At 38.0% G+C, this 21,529-nt stretch overlaps 1 protein-coding gene across 1 annotated transcript; it reads left to right on the forward strand.

Moving 5' to 3' along the window:
• Positions 1-8,261: 8,261 nt before the first annotated feature.
• On the forward strand, positions 8,262-15,866 carry LOC126816046 (uncharacterized). Its single transcript, XM_050542171.1, has 9 exons — positions 8,262-8,335; positions 8,857-8,895; positions 9,835-9,924; positions 10,512-10,775; positions 11,634-11,823; positions 12,324-12,403; positions 13,019-13,177; positions 14,901-15,055; positions 15,715-15,866. Exons 1-9 carry the CDS (start codon positions 8,272-8,274, stop codon positions 15,838-15,840), a joined length of 1,167 nt encoding a protein of 388 aa, XP_050398128.1. The 5' UTR covers positions 8,262-8,271; the 3' UTR covers positions 15,841-15,866.
• The last annotated feature ends 5,663 nt before the right edge of the window (positions 15,867-21,529 follow it).

Genomic DNA, 21,529 nt, shown 5'->3' on the forward strand with positions numbered 1-21,529 from the left:
ATCTACAGCAAAGAATTATATTTATCTATTTGTGCATGTAAGAAGGGATTGGGTGATAAATAAAATCTCCTACTCGTCTTTTTTGATATCAAAAAAGAGCCTCGTTTTTTGTTACTTTATCAACTTATGTTTTTGTTACTTTATCAACTTATGTTTTTGTTACTTTATCAACTTATGTTTATATTTTTTGATATCAAAAAAGACTGGTAGGAGATTCTCTATTTAGCCCACTGGAATATTTTATCTGCCAAACATTTGTGGTAGAAAATCAACATTGTAACAATTTTATTTATCAAATACATGGAACTGTTATAAGACAATTACTGGTATACACAATATGAGTCTCAGAAAGATTCAAGTCAAAATAAAAATTGAAGGCATCCCCTGGAAACGAGAAGAAAATGTTCATTCATGATATAAAAATGTTGAACTGTTCCTGTTAAGTGTCTTGAGATGGCAAAATACCCGTTTTACATCATTTCGTACAACAATTGTAAAGAAAAACAACAGAAGAAGAAAGTAAATATACTGAAGTCCCAAAGGAAGTATACACTGTTCATTTCGTCCTGTTTCAAACAAAGTCGTTTTTCCATTGTATGCGGTATTTGGGTACAATGTTCATTTGTTTTGCCTTTTATTTGCTTAGAAATATTGAGTTTGGACGCACGAGACGTGTTCAGTGTAGTTTTATCACATTTTATCACTTTCTTTTGGACTTCGGTATATAAATTCAAAGATTATAATTACCGTCAATTAAAAGTTATTGTTCAGTGTTCTTAGTTTTTTTTATGATATGGACGTATATTGTCGTCGGATAGACGGTCTGTTCTCCATTGCTTGTGAATCAATTTCTTGTGGACGTGAGAGAGAGAAATGGGGTTTAACGTCCACTCGACACAAACTAGGTCATTTCGGGACTAACATATGGTTTAATTTTTATTTCAATAATTCGTTGCGCGTAGGGGTCTTTAGCAGTGGGAGGAAACCGGAGGACCCGGAGAAAACCCACGAGGTTGGACAGGCGACCCTACTCCTTGTCACGTACAACCAGGGATTCGAAACCACGCCAGTTGACTCAATGGCAGGCTTTATGATACAGCACGCACGTGCTAACCATTCGGCCATCCAAACCTCCTCTTGTGGACGTATTATGCAATCTGTTTCAGTTTGCGTATTATGCTGTTGTCGCAGTCAACCCCAATGCCCGTTCCCATTTGTTTGATCACACGCAACGGGTCACAATTAAGTATGATGTCTATACATGTATTCCAAAGGTCCCGGATGGGTTCGATTTCGGAACATATTGGACCGTAACTTCCTGGATTAGCTGTGATCCCTTTAGAGGTCACAATTTAAATGAAACTTAAAATATCAAAAGATCTTGCATGGATTGGTGTGATTTCTTGTCCGCATCGGACCTTTCATTCCGGAGCAATTCCACCTTTTCCCAAAACCTTTATGCGTTCATTTACCGTTAATTACACATTACGCTTTAATACCAATTATGCAGCTTCCGCAGAATGAATTGCAAACGTCGGTTAAAAGGCGAGTTGACTGGAGAACATACATGTATGTGTTCAATTTTGATGAGGCTATTGATAAGTTCGCTTCCAAGTGTGCACGAAAAGTGCCGTTTGAATCCAGTTAAAAAAAACGAAGCGTTTATGTGATGATAAAAAATTCTTTTTAATACTTTGGCGTCTGATTGTCATGGTTTTTGTTTTTCTATTTGTTTGCGTGCTTAAAATTTCCTGTCAAAATCGTGTACATCTGATTACATCAGTAAAACTAAAACGTAGTACATCTATTTGGTATGTCATGTTGTATTAAATCTCAGTTTCTGTGTTTTAGCAAAGTGACCCCCAGTTACCCCAGATAAACATGTACGTCAAAATGACGATAGAGACCATGTATCTTTTCCCATGATCCGGACTTCTCTTCGTTTAAAAGGAGGGATGGGGGTACTTATCTGTATTTCCTTGGGTTTATATCTTCCAGCACAATGCGAGGCAAGTTATATTTATAGCTCGCGAGTTAACAGGTTTAACCGAAGGCCGAGGGGTTAAACCTGTTAACGAATGAAGCGTGCTATAAATGACTTGTCACATTGACAACTGCTCAACATGCTTATTGTTATTGCACAAAAAACCCACCCACTTCTCTATATGATTTCTCCAGTATATCGGTTGGCACCTTCCTTGATAATATCACCTGAAAGATCATTGTCATATTTATAGCATAAGTTTGACCTTACAATGATTCGAATTTACTTGATTCTCAGAGAGATCTTTTTTGAGGGGTCGATCCCCTCCTTTCGGGTCTCCTTTTTTAAGCACTATAATGTTGGAATTATGGCAATTTATTGTAGATTTTTATGTTCTTATCGCAATATCCATCACTACCATATAGATATCACATGTAAATTATTCTAAAAGTGGCAACCACTACCGATACATATACCTCGTAAATGTTCTTGCATGATCCAACTCCTCTGTATAAACACAAGATTATTCGTAAAAATAATTCTTATCGTTGTGGTTTAGTCGATTATTTTGAGAAACAAAAGTCTGTGATATACTATTTATTAACGATGGAAATAAAATCTTTTTTTAATCTAACCAAAATAACCCAAAGAAACAACTGGTCCTTTTGGCTTAAAGCCGGTCATGGTTGGATTATTTATACCACTGAATGAGCGATAGGCCAAAAGTGAAGGAACTAATTTTTTTTCTTACCGTAGCTGACTTGCTAAATCTGCCTGAAATTTTATATAAATCACGAATTAGACATTTATTCGCATGCCAAAAATCAACCCTGTTGACCATCGGATGGTTTTGATTTTTAGCGGATTTAAACACGATTGTCAATCAATAATTTAATTAAAATTGGATAATCGAGACTTCGTTTATTACCGTAACAATGGTAGCAGTAATACAAGTCAAGACTACACCCAGTACACTGCTCTTCAAACGGCCTTAACTCTGCTCAGAATAAAGTAATTTGACTGAATTTTTTCAACATTCTCCCTTTTCATGCATTATCGATTTTTTTGAGAACTGCCAACACTTTATCTAAAACTTACATAATGCATCTTCAAATTGTATATATATAATAATCAATGATACAAAACTATCAGCCAACCTATCTTAAATTGTATATGAAAGATACAAATCTATCGGCTAACATAAAAGATACCTAACTATTCAGAACAAAACATAAAGCATCAGACTATTTTGGTTAATCCACTGCTGATACAACATACACATTTAAAAATACAATGCACAAGTATATGTACCACATAAACAGATTACTTTTCATTCTGAATAGTAATTGGCCATTTTAGTTTACTAGTATACGACCCATAAGAATAAATTTTGTATACATATTATCAAAAACAAAGACAGTAAGTTTCCAAACACGCTACAACTACAATAATAATGCCTTAAAATTATACTCAGAAATTTGATTTTCATTTCTGCATTTCACGGTTTAACGACAATGTTCAATTACATGGATTTACAAATATTTTATCTCGAATATAATTTAGACTGCAAATTAGATTATAATTCTTCTAAGGTAGCTATGATGTGTGGTAGTCTTGGTCTGGACAGAGCTCGGACGCTAGTATAGGCTTTCCAGAGGGCCCTTAATTGGACGACTTTAGCCTGGGTCATAATTTGACCAAATAAAAAACCCAAGCCGAAGACGTCCGACTGTGGAGTTGATTGGCAGTTTTCATGGACTTCGGGAGCCAAGAATTGATACTTAGACATGTAGTAGGAGCTGGCAGTAAATTCCAAGCCTTTCCTGAATGTTGACATCCCAAAGTCAATGAAACGGACATCAAAACCATCGAGATCCACCAGGATGTTGTCAGCCTTAACGTCATTATGGATAACGTGACAGCTGTGGATGTTGAATAGCGTCTTGCTGATATTTATGCAAATCGTTATCCATGGTGGCCTCGATGCTTCCAGATCCGAAAAACTCCTGCGCTAGCGAGAAGTCATTCTTGTCGATGGTTGATGTCATGATGCCATGAAATGTAGGTGTTACGTCTTTTCCTTGTAACAGAGTCACAATTCGAGCTTCGTGTTCCACAAATTCCCAGCAAACGCTTTCGTTGAAGAAATCCTTTACAACAATCTGCTTTGATGTTTTCAGCAACCGTCCTAGATATACGACACCATAGCTACCTCGCCCAATCTCCTTAAACGACTCGTCATCGTTCTTGTAAAACACAATGTCCTTTGATCGGATAGAGGGCACAAAAACAGAATCCAGGTCTTCAGGTAGATCACTCGAAGCTTCATATCCTGATGGCAAGAAAGGCGAATGTCTTGGATCATATCCCAACGTGTCCATCATGCCATCGTGGTTCATGCCGAAATTCCAAAAGCTGTCAATATATATCAGACTGGCGATGTCAAAGTTTTCTTTCAAGCTGCCGTTCAAAAGACTGTCCTCTATGATGGCATCTTCTTGGTGGTGACTTTCTGCTTCTGCCTTTGGGACAAAATACACTGGATCCAACAGAGCAGCTGATCTAGTTAGCTGAACTGTTGGTTCAACACCAAGTATAAAATCCAATCTTGCCTTACGTATTTTATTTGAAAAAGCTATACTCATCATCGGTACTGGGCAGCTGTATTGTATCCTTTTTGGTATGTCGGAAGTTCTCCAAGGAAGAGTAGCCGAGTGATTTTCAAAACGCAGTAAGTTGAACCTAATGACACTTTTGAAATCAATCAAGCCAGAATACGACGGTGCTTCGCCAGCTGCATAATTGGTGGTCCGTTTTGCACGATTTCTTATATCCGTGTTCAAGGAGCAAGCTCCGCTGTCTTATGATGGCACATTGTTGAAGGACCATGCATTAACCTGTGAAGATACATCTATGATTTCTTGTGTCGTTTGGTCTCGATATGTTTTAACTACTGCTGCATATTGCGTCGCATGGACAATAAGCGTTGGTGCAGTTTGAACAGAGGCTTCTACATAGTCTGTTACAGCTTGAACATATGTACTGGTTAATTGTGGTGTAGCTTGAATGAATACTCCTCTGCATCCCGGTACAGCTTGAACACCTGTATTGGTTAATTGTGGTGTAGCTTGAACAAAGACTTCCCTGCATCCTGGTACAACTTGAACAAATGTATTGATTATTTGTGGTGCGGCTTGTACTGAAGCATCTGTGCTCTCTGATATACTTGTTTGACACCCAATCGTGGTTTGATAATTTGCAGCCTGACAGCTAAAATCGCGATAAATAACCGAATCACTACTAACAGTTTGAGTTGCCTTGGATGGTGGGGACAAATGATCAAGAATTTCTTTATGCTGTCCAATATTTTCCAACAACGTTCTGGTATCAATTTTTGATTTCTTCCCATTTTGCTTTGTAATCAGAACTTCTATGTTAATATCATGGTTATTAACGACTATCATGATAGTAGTATTTCGGATCACTGATGGTAGCATGCTTATTGGCTTGTACGGATGCTGCTGTAGTCTTCGGTTTATGAGTTTTTAATGGGATTACACAAAATCTCTGGGAAGATAAAAAAAAATATAAATTAAGTTACTATTATTACTAGTTCTTTTATAGACTGGTTAATAAATAAATGCTCAATTTTCCCCGCACAATCACTAAGTAAAAGTAACCTTTTTGTGACATAAAACTTCCCCTAATGGTGGGTGTATTTTATTTGTGAGTCAAACTAAAGAAAATCCTGCTGTCTCCCAAATTTCGGAAAAGGGTAATCAGATTTTACGTGATAATAAACACCATGAATTTTACATTATCGTCATAATCTATATTAGTAATTTTTCGGGAATCGTAATTTCTTTAATTGACTGGTGTATTTTGTGGTCTTTGTCAATTCGAACCGATAAACAATTGGGTCCTAATCGGACACCTCTAACAGTCTCCTGTTATAATTAGTTTAAAAATTTGTTGGTGGAGAAAACTTTTCAAGATTTTCCAACATGGTTTCCCTATGTCTGACGTGCAGGATCGAGGGTAAAGGCGTCTAGTCGTTCGAGTGGGACGAAAAATCGAGATGCCGTGAATATCAATCGCGTAGCGCTACCCAGTCAAAGGGCGTCTAGTCATTCGGGTGGGACAAAAAATCGAGATGCCGTAAATATCATTCGCGGCACGAATGCCGAATGCCGTAGCGCTGCCCGGTAAAAGTTTCCGCATAGCGCACGACATGACATCTGCCCATATTCCTAGCCCTGTTTGTGTATAAAAGTAAGACGTTAAACCCCATATCATTTCATTACTACACCGAGTTTGAAGGTTTATTATTGCAATTGATTTCTCTCTTTATGTATATACAACGGGAAAAAGACACATATTTGATAAGACTCTCCCATAAATACTCGATGTAAAAGTTTTTATTATGTAGATGTACATGTTGTTGAGAACATATGGTTTGCCTCACATGTTTGTTAATTACATTCTACATAAAGTCTGTATTTTATAAACTATTGAAATTAAAACCACGGTGTTTATTGTCGTATAACTGCCCGGTGGTCTGGTTATTTCAATTGCATTGTGTATCATGTATGACGTTTTCATACACATAAATTTTTAACATGCCCGCCTGCCCACAAGTCCTTTATGCTTACATATTAACCTTTTTGGGACCCATAAATCTGCTCTCCCCTCAGCCCCCCCCCCCTCCCCCCAATAATAAAATAAAATATTCGTGATAAGTTTCGGTAATCAATACCTTCTACGGTGATTAAATCCCACATTCTCACTTAGTCATAATCTTGCATGAGGTAGAGTCCGTGCCGTGTTATTTCTTACCAAACCCATCCGGTTGAGAGGTGCTTTTTCATGATCCTCAAAGTTATGGGGTATAGTCTCAATGCGGCAAGGCTATCCATTCCGTTTGAGTCGTTTGACACCGCCCTCTTTGTTCAGATAAGCTATAGTGATTTGGCGACAGACAGTATCTGGTCAGCTCTGTTTATCTCAATAACCAGTGTCTGAAATACTGCCAGACTGCATTTCCGGCAAACTATTTCTCAAATATTGTCGCAAAAATATTCATTTACCTTGATTCAATCACTCTGTTGGTTTGACACTTTCCTCTCTGGTTGGATAAACTAGCGATTTGTCGTCAGGCGGTATCTGGTCAACTCTATTTATCTCGACAATCGGTACCTGACCGAATACTGTCAGACTGCATTTCCGGCTGTCTATTTTTAAAAAATATCTGGGAGAGGTCCCTCATACCGCTCGCTACTTTGGCGCTCACGAGGGCGCTTCGTCGAGGTTCGCAAGTCCGTTCGTTTGACACTTTCCACTCTGGTCAGGCGATAGGCGGTATATGGTCAGATCTATTTATCACGACGATCTGTGTCTGAAATACTACCATTTCCGGTAGTCAATTTTTCAAAAATTTCTGGGGAAGCCCCCCCACCCCCATATCCCTAGCTGAAGCTCGCGCCTTTGCCCCCTTAACCTTGGACTTTGCCCAGCATTGCCCCTCCTACCATCCAATGAACCACCCAAATGCCCCCATCCTCCCTAATCTCGCAGCCAGTTTGACCGAACAATCCAATCTGTTCCATAATGGTAATGCGAAAGACTTCTTTTAACTCTATAGAAGATGACCTACCTTTAATGTCTCGGGCATTACAGGTCTCCATGTAGCGCCACACCAACACATTTATTTTTGTTCTTAAAAATTAAAAAAAATGTTTAAGAATTCAATTTGCAAAAGGAAAAAAAAGTTAATATTGAGAGCTAATTAACTGGCAGCGATGTCATCCCTTTCAATTTTCACTGCTGATCAGTTTGCGAGCAACCTTGAAACTTAGTCATTTCTGGAAAAGGTTCCCCACCCTCCCTACCAGCTTGTCCAATATTACTTTTGACTCGCAAGGTACCTTTTGCATCGAAATCTCTTAATACCAATATCAGATTCAATCACGTGTCGATCATGCTTCTGTTTAGAACTGCGAAAAAAATGCCAAGTATTTATATATCGATATATCACACTACTTGAATAAAGAAAATAATTTTTAAACAATTGTTTACTTGTGTTTAAAAAACATTTCATTAAAATGTATATGATAGTGTGTAATTGGAATGGCTGCAACATGGCCACCTGTTCACAGAACGTTGGTGGATAATGATACACACACCTCTAATTACATAAAATAATGTTTGGTTGTTTTTTATATGATCTTCATATATAATATAATTTGAATTTCAAATATGCAAAATTCTCTTACGGACATCACTCCACTATGAAACTAACAATTGCTATTTTGGTTTGTGCGTTCGTAGCCGTTTCCGAATCCGGCCATCTTAGTAAGTTGTCTACAATTAATTATTGAGATTTAGCTATAGTGCATGCAATAAAGAAAAAGCCAGATATTGGAATTGTTGCAGAGAGTTAGAATTGTATTCAATTAATTTATTTGGCTCTTCGATAACCCAAAACGGGAATTACTTTTTTGAGACTAAAATAGACAAATTGAAATGGGCTAGTCAAGACACAGGAATACGCCATCAGTGTGCTATGAAGGAAATATTGCCTGGACAGCTGCTCTACAGTCTACTCTTATTTCTAATTCCAAATGTCAAGGGTTTTGTTACGTGCACGCCGAAGTGTACACGGAACCTCGTTTTTTCGCCCCATTTTTAACGACTCTCTGTCCTACACTACCAACAAGGGGACACCACTCCAGAAAATCACGAGGAACTTTCTCGGCTAACACCAGGAGCGAACCCGAGTCCTCTTAGTTTGTGAACTACCATCTTACTATAGTAAATTTATCTATCTCAATAAAATTTGGTAATCTTATATCCATATCTTTTCATTTAAACAGGTAGAAGACTCAAGCGGTCGTCATACTGCACTGGGAACCGTAAGTGTTCATATTTTAAAACTTGTAAGCGTGATCCAAGACACAGTTGAGCGTGTACTTGGTGGTTATGAGGTAGACCTCTGTCGAAATTCATCCATGTTTTCTATTAGAACTACCTCTTGCTTACATGAACCAGTTATCTCAAATATCGAAGATATATCTTTAAATATCTTTAAGTGATTTACGAAATGAAATGAATGCTGGGACTTAAACCTCCTACCATTCTGCACCGACTGGTGTAATGAAGATGGGCATATGTTTCGAGTGAAATTTTGCCCGGACAGCGGCAAAGGGTCTACTCTTATTTCGAATTTCAACTGCCAAGGATTCTTTTACGTGCACGCCAATGCGTACAGAGGACTTGATCCCCCCACCCCCCAAATAGTATCAAAATCACACACCTTGTTCTAATAGATCTAACTCCCTGTTCGGAATGCAAACCAAAGAGCCTTGATCAAAAGAAGTATTAATTTGAGGGGTATGGCGGGATTTGAGTTGATTATTTGTTTTTGTTAAGGACTGTATCACCAACGCCATATTGCTCACAATCTTGTGTATTTTTTTATAAATTAATCTTAAATGGATGAATGAATGTCCTGCCTTTTTGCTCCAAACGGGATAATGAAATCATGCTGTGTACTATAAAGGACATATAGCCAGGACTGTCAAGGTTTTTTTTTACGCGACAGCCAATTTGTGCACGGAACCGCTTTTGGCGTCCCATCCGATGGACAAGCCGCTGTGCCTTACCATGGGAAATTCACGCCTCGAGGAACTTTCACGGTCAACACCCGTATCGAAACCAAGAATATACGATATGGTATGCATTATCTCGCAGAACACATGATACCTCCTCTCATTCATTTATGTACCTTACATTTGGTGTTGTTTTTAAGTGATTATTAAACGCACTTTTAATATCATTTTTTTTATATACAGTATATGTAATATTTGCTTCATTGTGTGCAACAACAACACCCCCTCCTCCACCACCACCAGCAGCTTTACCAGCATATTGTTTCAGTCCCTGTGAGTAATCATTATATTGTTATATTATTGTCAATAACCATATGTAAGGACACGACCCTAGACTGCGCCTAAAACAGTCGTCTACAATCGGAGTTGTGTTTATCATCAGACCTATTAGATAGATGAAGAAGCGCCTTTAATTTCAATACTGTCGGATATTGCCATTGATCTCTGTCGGGCACTTGCTGCCACTGAGAATTTTTTTAGACAACCCCGTATTAGTTATGATACTTGATTATGCTGTATAATATTATATATTGTATATTTGAAATTCGTTGGATTTCATCTATTTCTAGTATTTGTTTTTTGCATTAACTATTATATTCTATTTTGGCATCTGATTGTGTAAAAAGAGCTGAACAAACTTAATGTTGATCATGCATTTATTGAGTTCAGGTAAATATTTATGAACACAAACACCAAGTAAAGTAAAACGTATTAACCCAATTAGATTCCCACAATGGGACCACCTGGAGCAAAATATTTATCACAGGACAATGTTTCCGATTCCAGCAACACTTCATTAAACTTAACAACGAAAACTGGTACTGAATTCGGACTTTTAAGCTCTTTCACACCCATTTCAGATTTCTGTGCCCTCTGTGGCACTTGTGCAACTACAACTACAACTACTGAAGCACCAACTACTGAAGAACCAACTACAACTACCGAAGAACCTACCACAACTACCGAAGAACCTACCACAACTACTGAAGAACCCACTACAACAACTGAAGAACCCACTACAACTACTGAGGAACCCACTACGACCACTGAGGAACCCACTACAACAACCGAAGAACCCACTACAACCACTGAGGAACCTACTACAACTACCGAAGCACTGCAGTGTAATATAACTTCCGTTTTCATTTTATTTTTAAACAATTGGATGTACTAATAGCATGCACATTAATGTCCGGGCTTAATATTGATTTTGTGGCAGATAAGTTTTGATATTACATTTGAGGCATTCAATAAAAATATCAACGCCAAAAGAGATAGCCATAAACAACAGCTCATCCTGTAGTAATAGTTGATCACTGTTCACCATGATCCTAACGCACCTCACCAATGTTGACAAAATCGTGTCCCCTAGCTTTATTCTAGACGGGGAGTGGGTGGGGGGGCGCAACGGCAGATTGCGGAATTCTGAATATCGACGTCATCATGATCCCAATTTTTCATATCAAATTTGTTATAATTCCGTTAAAATCTGTAGTATCTTCAGGAAAAGGTTGCGCCGTGGGTGGGTGGGGGGTGTTGTAATGAATTTAACAATTGCTCTAACAACACACCAGCTTATCCGAAATAGGTCGGTAATATATTCACGATAGTTAAGTCTAGTTTGAGAATGTTACGTTTCAAAATTATTTATTTTGATAAAAAGTAGTAATGCATCGATGAGTATTAAAGATGAGGGGTACTGGATCTCAGAAAACCGAAATCACATTGCCAAAAATGATCGTAGAAGTGATCGTAAAACAGATCCTATGTAATTCATCTAGAGAGCTCGCCCCCAATTTCTCAGTTACAGACAGTTTATTCAAACTCACGAGTAGTCAAGAAGCCCTCCCCCAACTTCAACGGAATTGGTATTTCGTCGAAGAAGTATCACACACAGCTTCGGACAGATGCCTGAAACTAGAATAAAGTGGCCAATGAACCTTCCAGCTTAATTAACTGAACTATTTTTGTTGTTATTTTAGTATGTCCAGATCCTTCAGTAACAACCAGAAGAAGGAGAATGATAGGTGGAGCAGCCACACCAGCATGTGATGCACCAGGAGTTGTAAAAGTATATCATCCGGATTTCAATATAGTTTTATGCACTGGAATTCTTATTGATGAAACAACTGTCCAAATCCCATCATCATGTGCAGAACTGGCCACTATGCCGTATGTTATATATAAATACCTTTATTTATTTGTGTTGAAAGAATGGGGATTAATATAATTAATCCGATTAATGTAGTTTTATGGTCCAGTACCAGTATGGTCTATTAGTAAGTGCAGGAGGACCGCACTGGACCGACCGCCTGTCATCCTCAATCAAACTCTCTCGGGTAGTTGGATTTAGATAAATTTGTAATACACCTTCAAGTTTGAAGATGAAATAATTTTACTTCAAATATACAGATAGAAACCACTACTCTTTTAAAACAAAATTGCCTTCCCTAACAGTAATGTCACTGTAACATACTGTAATCTGCCAATTTGAAATGGAAATTTTGTACCTGAAATTAACGATAATCATACCAGTGCCCCCATACCAATTCGAAAATATTTACACTTTCTACTTCAATCTGATCGGATGTACGTTCATGTGCTTTCTGAGAAGGCTGGATACAATTATTTTGCTTATTCGCTTTTCATAACCACAAACATGCTCCTTTCAGAACGGTCATGGAAGGTTTGCAGCTTACAGTTGGTGAAGGTGCGGATGAACAGACTAGTGGAGCTGCAAGTTCTGCTGACGGTTAGTGAACATTTCGATTTGAATAACGCTTTATTGTGGTGTTTCCACTTCCAGTAACCGAAAATTCTGAATTTTGGTTGACGGGCCATCGGAACCAGGTGCATGATGGTGGGGTGGGGTGGGGTGATTATTGCCTTCGCTAGTTTGAAAAGGGTATACCTTCCTCGACAGTCGTCTAATAGCGTCAACAGGTAGATAAATATTAAATAAATATAAGAGAACAATTTATTGGGAAAAGATATTTGAAAGTTGTAAAAATTTCTTGACAATTGACAATTTGAAAACTTACTGGACGATTTTACTTGAAATCCTAACAATCACATGCGAAGAGCCGGTAACACATTACCGGGAATGGCGTGATAGGGCTGAGCAAAGCAATGCATGAACTTTTGGAGATTTATCGTATTCGAGACAAAATGTTAGGCTCACACCCTATTTACTTCAATACTTAACATTATATGAAATGGTTTTGTTATGTTGTCAATTAAATTATTCCGGTAAGTGAGACTTCTGTTAGTGTAGAAGAGACCATTATTGTGAAAATATGCAATTATTTCCATACAAGCATACATTTGTACTATGAACGATTATATGATTATGTTTTTTTGTTAATAGGAGCTATCTCTGGTACTACAGATATAACTCTGACAACCCCAATAGATGTTACAAAATGTCCTGGTTTACCTTGTATATATGATGCTGCTACAATGGAAGGTTTCATTGATTTCACAACATGTACCACTTCTGGTTATGGTATAGTTGAACCTTCCGACGGTAGGTATTAATGTTATACAAGATAATATACACATGGAAAGATGTGAGGCACCCCCTGACAAAATCAGCCACATAATATCTTAATTACTTTCGAGTTTCATATTAATTCTGACTTTAGTAATAATGATCTTCGATACAAAGCATCTGGCACATGTAGTATGCCTCCTCGCTTTTTTCAAAATTAAGTATGTATACTAACCTAGATAGGTATATACAGGGTCTTTAAAATCGGTTTCTTGCCATAGTGGCTCGTGATCTATGAAGATGGTGCGAAAGAGAGTGTCAGAAAATCTCCATGTCGGCCAAATCTATTAGCTGTCTACAGGGCTTCCATCGCACAGTTGGAAAACTAATGTCGTAAAGTACCTATCACGTTCGGGACAACCTAAAGTGAAGTCACAGCTTGAATATAGGGGATGATTCAGTTACAACGAGTTTCCGTCCTATGTCCTCCAGAATATTGAGGAACCACCGGAAAGCGGCTGGGCTTGTCTCTAAAGGTCCCTTACTGAAATATACAGATCGGAGACGGGACTGGAGTCTCTGGCTAAACATCCGTTAATCGCATAATAACAGGTTTCTGCTCGAATTCACGTACGGCGGAAGCTTGTGGGAAGTGTCTCACACGATTGCATACTGGACATATTTACCATACCAGGTAATCTTGGACTCGACTAGTGCATTCGCATTGTCATAGAATCGGTTGTTATCCCACATTTTGAAAACCATATACTCACCACAAGGCCTATTTTACATGGACGACAAAGCCATACCCCATCCTACCCGAACAGTACACTGGCCTACCTTTAGAACGGTTTGCCATGGAGGTTTGTAATGATCAGATGACCATAATATAGCACACGAAGGCTGAATATGGTTACATTTGTTTTTAAAAATAAATTAATAATAATATTGATTCTTTAAACATGCATTATGCAAAAGATTAATCTGCCGATTGCAGGGCTTTTAGACCTGAAATGTTATCTGAATTATTAATCAGACATGAATTAACATATCCAGACCATAATCAGCACTCGATGCCATCGTTAGCCTGCGATATTTAGTGTATTTGAATACGTTTAGTGATGGATAATTTAACGTAAAAATGGATAAGGCTCCTAAGCGTAAACAACCAACCAACCATGTTTTGCAAGAGTTGGGTAGAAAACATGCTAAAAAAAATTACAAGATTTTTCGTATTTTTAGGGACCATAATCCAGGGGGTTATGGTCCGATGATTGCAAAGATCGACAGGAACCGAGATCTGTGGGAGATAAACTTGTATATCAAGTTTCGTCAAAATCGGACACAATTTGTGATCTGTAGGGTGTCCACAAACAAAATGTGAACGGACACACGGGCAGGGGCAACGACAATATACATTCACATGGAAATATGGGCGTATAAAAATGGCTGTAATAAAACGGTGTCTTGGGGATTTCGTTTTTTTTTCATTTGGTTTTTTTTTTGGTTTTTTTAATTTCTTTGGGCTATTCAGCCAGTCAAAAAGAGAAAAAAACGGTTGCCACTTTTACCGAAACATGACCTGTATGACTTTGGATACATTGAAAATATTGCAGAATTGAATGCTGGCTAGAATCCGTATTCCTTGACTTTCTTGCCTCTCCTCACAAAGCTGCTGGTAGACGTAGATTCGTTGTCTGACTACGTCATGTTGAAATCATTCTTGTATTAACAGAATTTTTTACTTTTTTTTTTACAGGTATAACTTATACATATGATGGTTTAAATGGCTTCTCTATTGATTCTATCTTCGATTTTAATTCTGCTGATGCCAGTTCATGTAAAAAACCTGATGCATTAGCTGATGATGTTGCTATAAGTTGCGCTTCATCATCTCCTGGTTCACCGTGTGCTGTGAGTATTTTGACTTGCAGTAGGTTCCACAATAACGAAAATCTACCGATTACTCATATCAACAAAAATCCCATACTTACTGATGTATTCCTTAAAACGGGCGATGTTTTTCGATACAGAACACTGATTTAAACCAAGTTTTGTATCATGATTTGGAGAACTTCTGTATGGTTTACCGACTAAAAAGCTAAATTCCCACAATGGAACAGTGTTGGCTCAGTGAGTAGGACGCTAGCTCACTAACCAGTAGTTCCTCGATTCGATTCCAGTGTTGGCCGAAAAATTCCCCCCTGGATATTCCAGCGTGTTTCCCCCCTTGTCAGTGGTGATGGAGAGCCTTGCAATGAACAGTGTCTTGTCGTTCGGATGGGACCAAAAATCGCGGTCCCGTGTACACGGTGGCGTGTACGTAAAAAAAGCCCTGACAGTTGAAATTCGAAATAAGATAAGATCGTAGGGTATTGTCCTTCACGGCATACTGCGTGGCTAATTCCCGTCTTCATTAGCCCTGTCGGTACTGAAACTTAGAACGTTAAACCCCATTTCATTTCCCACAGATATTGTTACTATGGTGGCGCATGCAACTGAGTGACATGCTTATTGTGCTATTACTCATTCCCCTTTACGGCAAGTAAAGACGAAGATAATATTTATTTCAGGGTGATGGAGGATCTCCTATTATATGTGAAGCTATAACTGGCGAAAAGGTCGTCGTTGGACAAATTGAAGAGTTCCCTTGTGATTCTTCACTTCCTTTAACTTTCATTGATTTTACTAAAATGTAAAAGGAAATAAATAATTATTCTCTTTCTTTACTGAGTTAATTTGTTTCCTGATACCCATAGTCTATATTTTTAATACTTCTTTGTGAGCAGAGAGGGGTGCGGTTTAACGTCCACCAGGCCCGTAACTAAGGGGCGGGGGGGGGGCACCGCCCGTAAAAAGTTCCGCCCCCCACCCCGTGAAAAAAAATGTCGATAGATATACATTGTCCGTCAATTTTACAGCACCCCTGAGATCACTTCCCGCCCCACTCGTTGCTCTGAGCTATTTACGGCCCTGACGTCCACTGGATGTAAGTTCTTCGGCTTCACTCGGACTGCATATATTATACGCGACTGACATTTGTTGTGGGGAGTCTGATAGGGGCGGGGTATGATCTAGACCTGTTATTCATCATTGGCTTTCTCGCAATTGACAACTGTGTAACCATATTATTATGTTTTGGGAAAACATATGGTTCTCTCTTACGCCAAATATTTCCCAACAAACGTCTAGTCAACATTCTTAAATAATCAATCTATAGGAGATGTTCTTAAAATAGATCATTTCAATACATCATTTTGTAATGGTATAAGAGATTTGTTCAATCTACCTTTATTGTTAATTTGGCGAACGTTTGTTTGATTAGTGCCGCCCCTATCAATATTTCAGCCTCCAGACATCTAAATCACACAATTCACATGTACATAATAAGTCTTACTTTTCTAGGATCTTATTCGGGTCAAATAAATCGATATTTTGGATATACACTAGGTAGGCCTACCGCCAAAATTTCGAGTTTGCTTAGAAACACAATTCCGCTACAAGGTCCTCCCTACAAAACAAACTATACATTTTTGGAAAGCTTAGAACTCCAGGAACACAAATACAGAGACAGTGGCGGCGCCAGCCGCCGGTGGTTGGAGGGGCAAAGCTGGGGCAAAGTCCAAGGTTAAGGGGGCAAAGGCATGAGCTTCGACTAGTGGTAGGTGGGCCTCCCCCAGAAATCTTTAAAAAACTGCCGGAAATGCCGCCTGGCAGTATTTCAGGTACTGATCGTTGAGATAAAGTGTCAAACGAACGGACTTGCGAACATCCACGAATCCCACTCACGAGCTCCAAAGTAGGGAGTGCTTACGGAGGGTATGGGTGACCACCCCAAGAAAATTTTGAAAAATAGAGTGCCGGACATGCTGTCTGTGTATTCAGTCAAGCACCGATCGTCGAGATAAATAGATCTGACCAGATACTGTCCGTCGCCCCCCCCCCCCCCTTTGCAAAACCCTCTTGCACCCCCCCGCCCCCCCCCCTTGGCGCCGCCACTGTCCAGAGAGTTTTATGCAGTATTTACGACAGGTAGCTGTAAACATCTAGTTCAGATTTGTTTTAAAGCCAAATTACAAACATTTAAACTGAAACCGTATCTATAATTGTGTAATTTGTTAACAAATATAGATATAAGACAAAAACTAATTATTTATTGAAGCAAAACAATCATTGAAAATCCAAATTAGGGAGTTTCTTCGCTTTAAATATCATCAAAGTTAGTCAACATCATCATCATCATCGTTGTCATTACACGTACAAACATCAAATTCGGTCTCTTTAACAGTCTCTTTGTTTCATTTTAAAGTTGCAATTGCAAATTTTCAAGTTATATTTTTAAAATGTATTAAAATAAAGCCTTAAAATAGATGGTATCCATAAACAGTCCCACCTTGTTAAAGAATAATCCTATTAATCCTATAATTCGCTATTGCCAGCTGAGAAATTGGCAAAAATATCATTTTTAACTTCAAATTCCAACGTTGGAAAATGGCTGCCCCATGTTGTCAATAGCAAAACAGGGGAGCTAATTGTGTTGTTATTTCCTGTGTCATAGATTTTTAAGGGTGGGAAATAATGCCCATGATCGTATAATAGTGATTTGATAACCTATTGAGCAAAAGACATAGAAATAATTATGTTTTGACTTTCTTAGAAAATTTGAAATTCTCGCTTTAACATTTACTACACTTACACAGATTAGATATGTATATATACAGGACAACCCCGGTGTGGTTTTCCCCTGTCAGTATTACGGGGTTATAAATATAATTATATTTCTGTGATATATGGTCTCATTCTCCATTCTCTGATGTTTGTGCCCGAAAAACTGAAATAAATTGCCCCAAAAATGTACAGTTCACCGAATCTGGGGGTTTGAGGGGCATAATTCTCCCAAAACCGTATTTCTACTAATATATCTCTAAACCTTTAGTTCATTTTAGATTTGAGGCTAAATTTCTAACAAATATTTGAATTAAAACAAAGCATCTATAAATATGTAATTTTCTCATTAAAATAGCTATATGGCAAAACTTAAAGGGCCAATCCCGATATTTTTTGGGAGAATAAAACTGCTTAATTTTGTGTTAAAATCCCTTAAAATCCTCTACCAAAGGGCCGAGCAACTAACTTCATATTTGTGATACATTTACAAACAACTTAAACCCGCCAGTCTTCATCAGGAAATGGAGACCGGTGTCCCAAGCTGTATTATGCGGTGTCTGGATAAGACCAAACTCTTTTTTAATAAAAAATAATGTGTAGGTGAAATGTACCTTTCGTTATCAAGTACGGCACACGGGTCATTTACTGTATAGACCTCTCAACGAACGGGAATCGATTATCAGCTCACCCAGCGAAATAAATGGCCCGAAATCCTAAAAGGGTTACATGACCGCCGTCCGGATAAGCAGTTTTGATGGTCACATCCAAACGACTCAATATTTTGAGCTGAAATTTTGAGACAAGGTAAATACGCCATTGCTCTATATTTTGGCGCTTAACTTTCATACTTACCCGGACTTTTATTTTTGAGACTCTGTCCAAATCGGGATAGTTCCTTTAAAGAACGCTGTAAGGGAGTGGCAATTGTAATGATGAGAAAAAAATCAAATGGAGTGTAATGCCTAACTGTTCGGTATCAACCGGGATAATGAAGATGTACATACAAATTAAATGTATGGCGTATGATACCGTCAAGAGTTCTTTTACGTCCACGCCAACGTGTGCACGGGGCCTCCGTTTTATCCGGTGATTTGACCAGTGATTCTCAACCAGATCTTAACTGTGTCGCTAAATTTTGAACTGCACAGTAAGAAAATGCGAAAAATCACATGATTCCAATTGAGTATTTATTCACTGGTGTCTACTGATAAATTGATAGCTGTGTTTCTCTTTATTTAGTTTGAGTCATTCTATGTGTCCACTAGTCTCTGTCTACGGTTGTATGCCGTGTGACTTACAATGTTTCTATTTTGCAAAATTCAAATATTTTTCATATATATTTAGCCAGTTATGCCGCTATTGTTTTCATGTGTTCCAAGGTGTGCCGTTGACAAAAAAGGTGAGAACCACTGAATTAGACTTTACCCATCACAGCGATAAATAATTAAAGTAGATCCAAAATGATTGATTCCCAATCCAGCCTCATTTGATCTTCTTTCTAACCACGATGCTGTACAATATGCATATGGTATGCCAAATTCCAATATGAACATGCATTATGAAAGAGCTAAAAATGCCTATTACAGATTTAGTAATTACGCATTTATTCACATGACAATCCCATAACCAACCCTTTAGACCATCGTTGATATTGAATCGATCAAAACCGTCTCTCCATTTATCAGCTGTCTAGTCGTTCGGATGGGACGATAAAAACCGAGGTTCCGTGTACACATTGGCGTGCACGTAAAAGATCCCTTGGCAGTTGGAATTCGATATAAGAGTAGTTCGTAGCGCCTCATAGCACACGATATGATGTATGCCCGTCTTCATTAGCCTAGTGGGGGCAGAACAGTAGGACGTTAAACCCCATTTCATTTCATTTCATTTCTCTCCACTTAATAAATTAACATTAAAATGGATAATCGAGACTATAGCCACTTGAAATTTCCATTATCTGCCATTGACTAATCCACGCCATATTTACGTTTAATGCATTTTGGTTTAAATCAAAATTTAACCAATAGCATATTCTTTGCATAGGATGAGAGTATCGGGTGTTTTCGCCAATATTAAATTTTATACCAACTTCACAATTGTTAGTACATGTATAAATATAGCATTTATTTGACAATTATCACAATTTTCATCTGGCCCTTAATCGAGTTATTGCAAACACTTTGCTTGGAACTCTCTGGATTTGTGTTCCTGGAGTTATAAGCTTTCCAAAAATGTATAGTTTGTTTTGTAGGGCGGGCCATGTAGCGGAATTTCACGCTAAAAGTTTTGGCTGCAGGCCTAAGGTCGCAAGCACTCGTTCTTTTAAACAAAAGTGGAGTGAAAATGACCTCTGTTGTTTTTCTATACGTTTAATTCTACACACAAATCATAATATCATGTCCTGGACGATAATTCCTATATTGTAATCTCTAATACCCAGTCTGAGATATATGTTTCTTCACTTACTTTTTAATGGTTATTTTCAGGGTTGAAATTAAGATGCTAATGATGTTTAAATAATTGTTTGTTTGCCGTATTCCTATTGTTTTTATCACGTAATACATATAGCTATAAGGATGGTTGCAAAATAGCCATCTGTTCATACAAAGTCGTTAATTACAGAAATATTATGTTTGTTTGTATATATGTTGATATAAAATGAAATGTAAAATTTAAAAAATGACAAAACGTACCACGGATATCATTACACGATGAGGTCAACGTCATCTTTTTTCATCTGTGCCCTTTTGGCCGTTTGTCCCTTGGTAGAATCGGGACATATTAGTAAGTTGTCTACAAATAATTTGTTTGAGATATAGCCACAATAATTCCTCAGGAAAGCCTTATGCCAATTTATAAATTCCAGGAACATTTTAAAGTCACTGATTGTCATTTCATTTTATTTTTCGGACCATATCTATTTTTTTTTTTTTTTTTTTTTTTTTGCGGCATAATAATAATATTCACTCCAAAATGAACTCAAAATGATTATTCAACATTTATTTAAGAAAATAAAAATATGATATGAATGACAGATATATCCTCGCGGCATGAATTAATCGGATAAAAGGAGACTCTGATTATATGTGGCAAGAGCATCTTCCGCGAATCCGAATGTTGACAAATTTTCAATTCATCATAATGGAATCGTTCCATTGTAAGATTGATATTCTTTCTTAGAGATTCGACTTTCACAATGTTGTAGTCTGCCATCTTTCAAATGGTGGGGTACGGGTTTATAAAATAAACACTTAATAATCTCCCGGCATGGATTAATCGAATTAAAAAGAGGCTCAGATTACATGTGGCACTGGTTTCTTATGGCCATATCGTTGGCCTAGGATGACACATTTTCTATTCATCATCGCGGAATCGAACCACTTTAGGACTGGTATTGCTTGTAGTTTGAAGCGGATTCATCAATACACCCAATGACACCCAGAAACTTTAAGTGAGAATCGGCTATATGTTTAAACATTTGATCGACAGTTTCGCTGCCAATAAAATAATCTAGATTGTGTCTTTTTGTCCTCGGAAAGTTGGATGGTCCAATGGTTAGCGCGTGCGCGTTGTATAATACGATCTGTCATTGACTCAACTGACGTGGTTTCGATTCCCCGTACGTAACAAGGAGCAGGGTCGCCTGTCCAACCTCGTGGGTTTTTCCGTGTCCTCCGGTTTCCTCCCACTGCTAAAGACTCGTACGCGCAAGTGAATTAT

Source organism: Patella vulgata, chromosome 3 (assembly GCF_932274485.2).
Source record: "Patella vulgata chromosome 3, xgPatVulg1.2, whole genome shotgun sequence".
In the NCBI taxonomy this organism is placed as follows: domain Eukaryota; kingdom Metazoa; phylum Mollusca; class Gastropoda; family Patellidae; genus Patella; species Patella vulgata.

Excerpts from the sequence above, each read along its gene's own strand:
- LOC126816046 (XM_050542171.1), top strand. The coding sequence starts at position 8,272 with ATGAAACTAACAATTGCTATTTTGGTTTGTGCGTTCGTAGCCGTTTCC. Across the intron at positions 11,824-12,323 it reads GCAGAACTGGCCACTATGCC|AACGGTCATGGAAGGTTTGC; the intron begins GTATGTTATATA and ends TGCTCCTTTCAG. Across the intron at positions 15,056-15,714 it reads CTCCTGGTTCACCGTGTGCT|GGTGATGGAGGATCTCCTAT; the intron begins GTGAGTATTTTG and ends TATTTATTTCAG.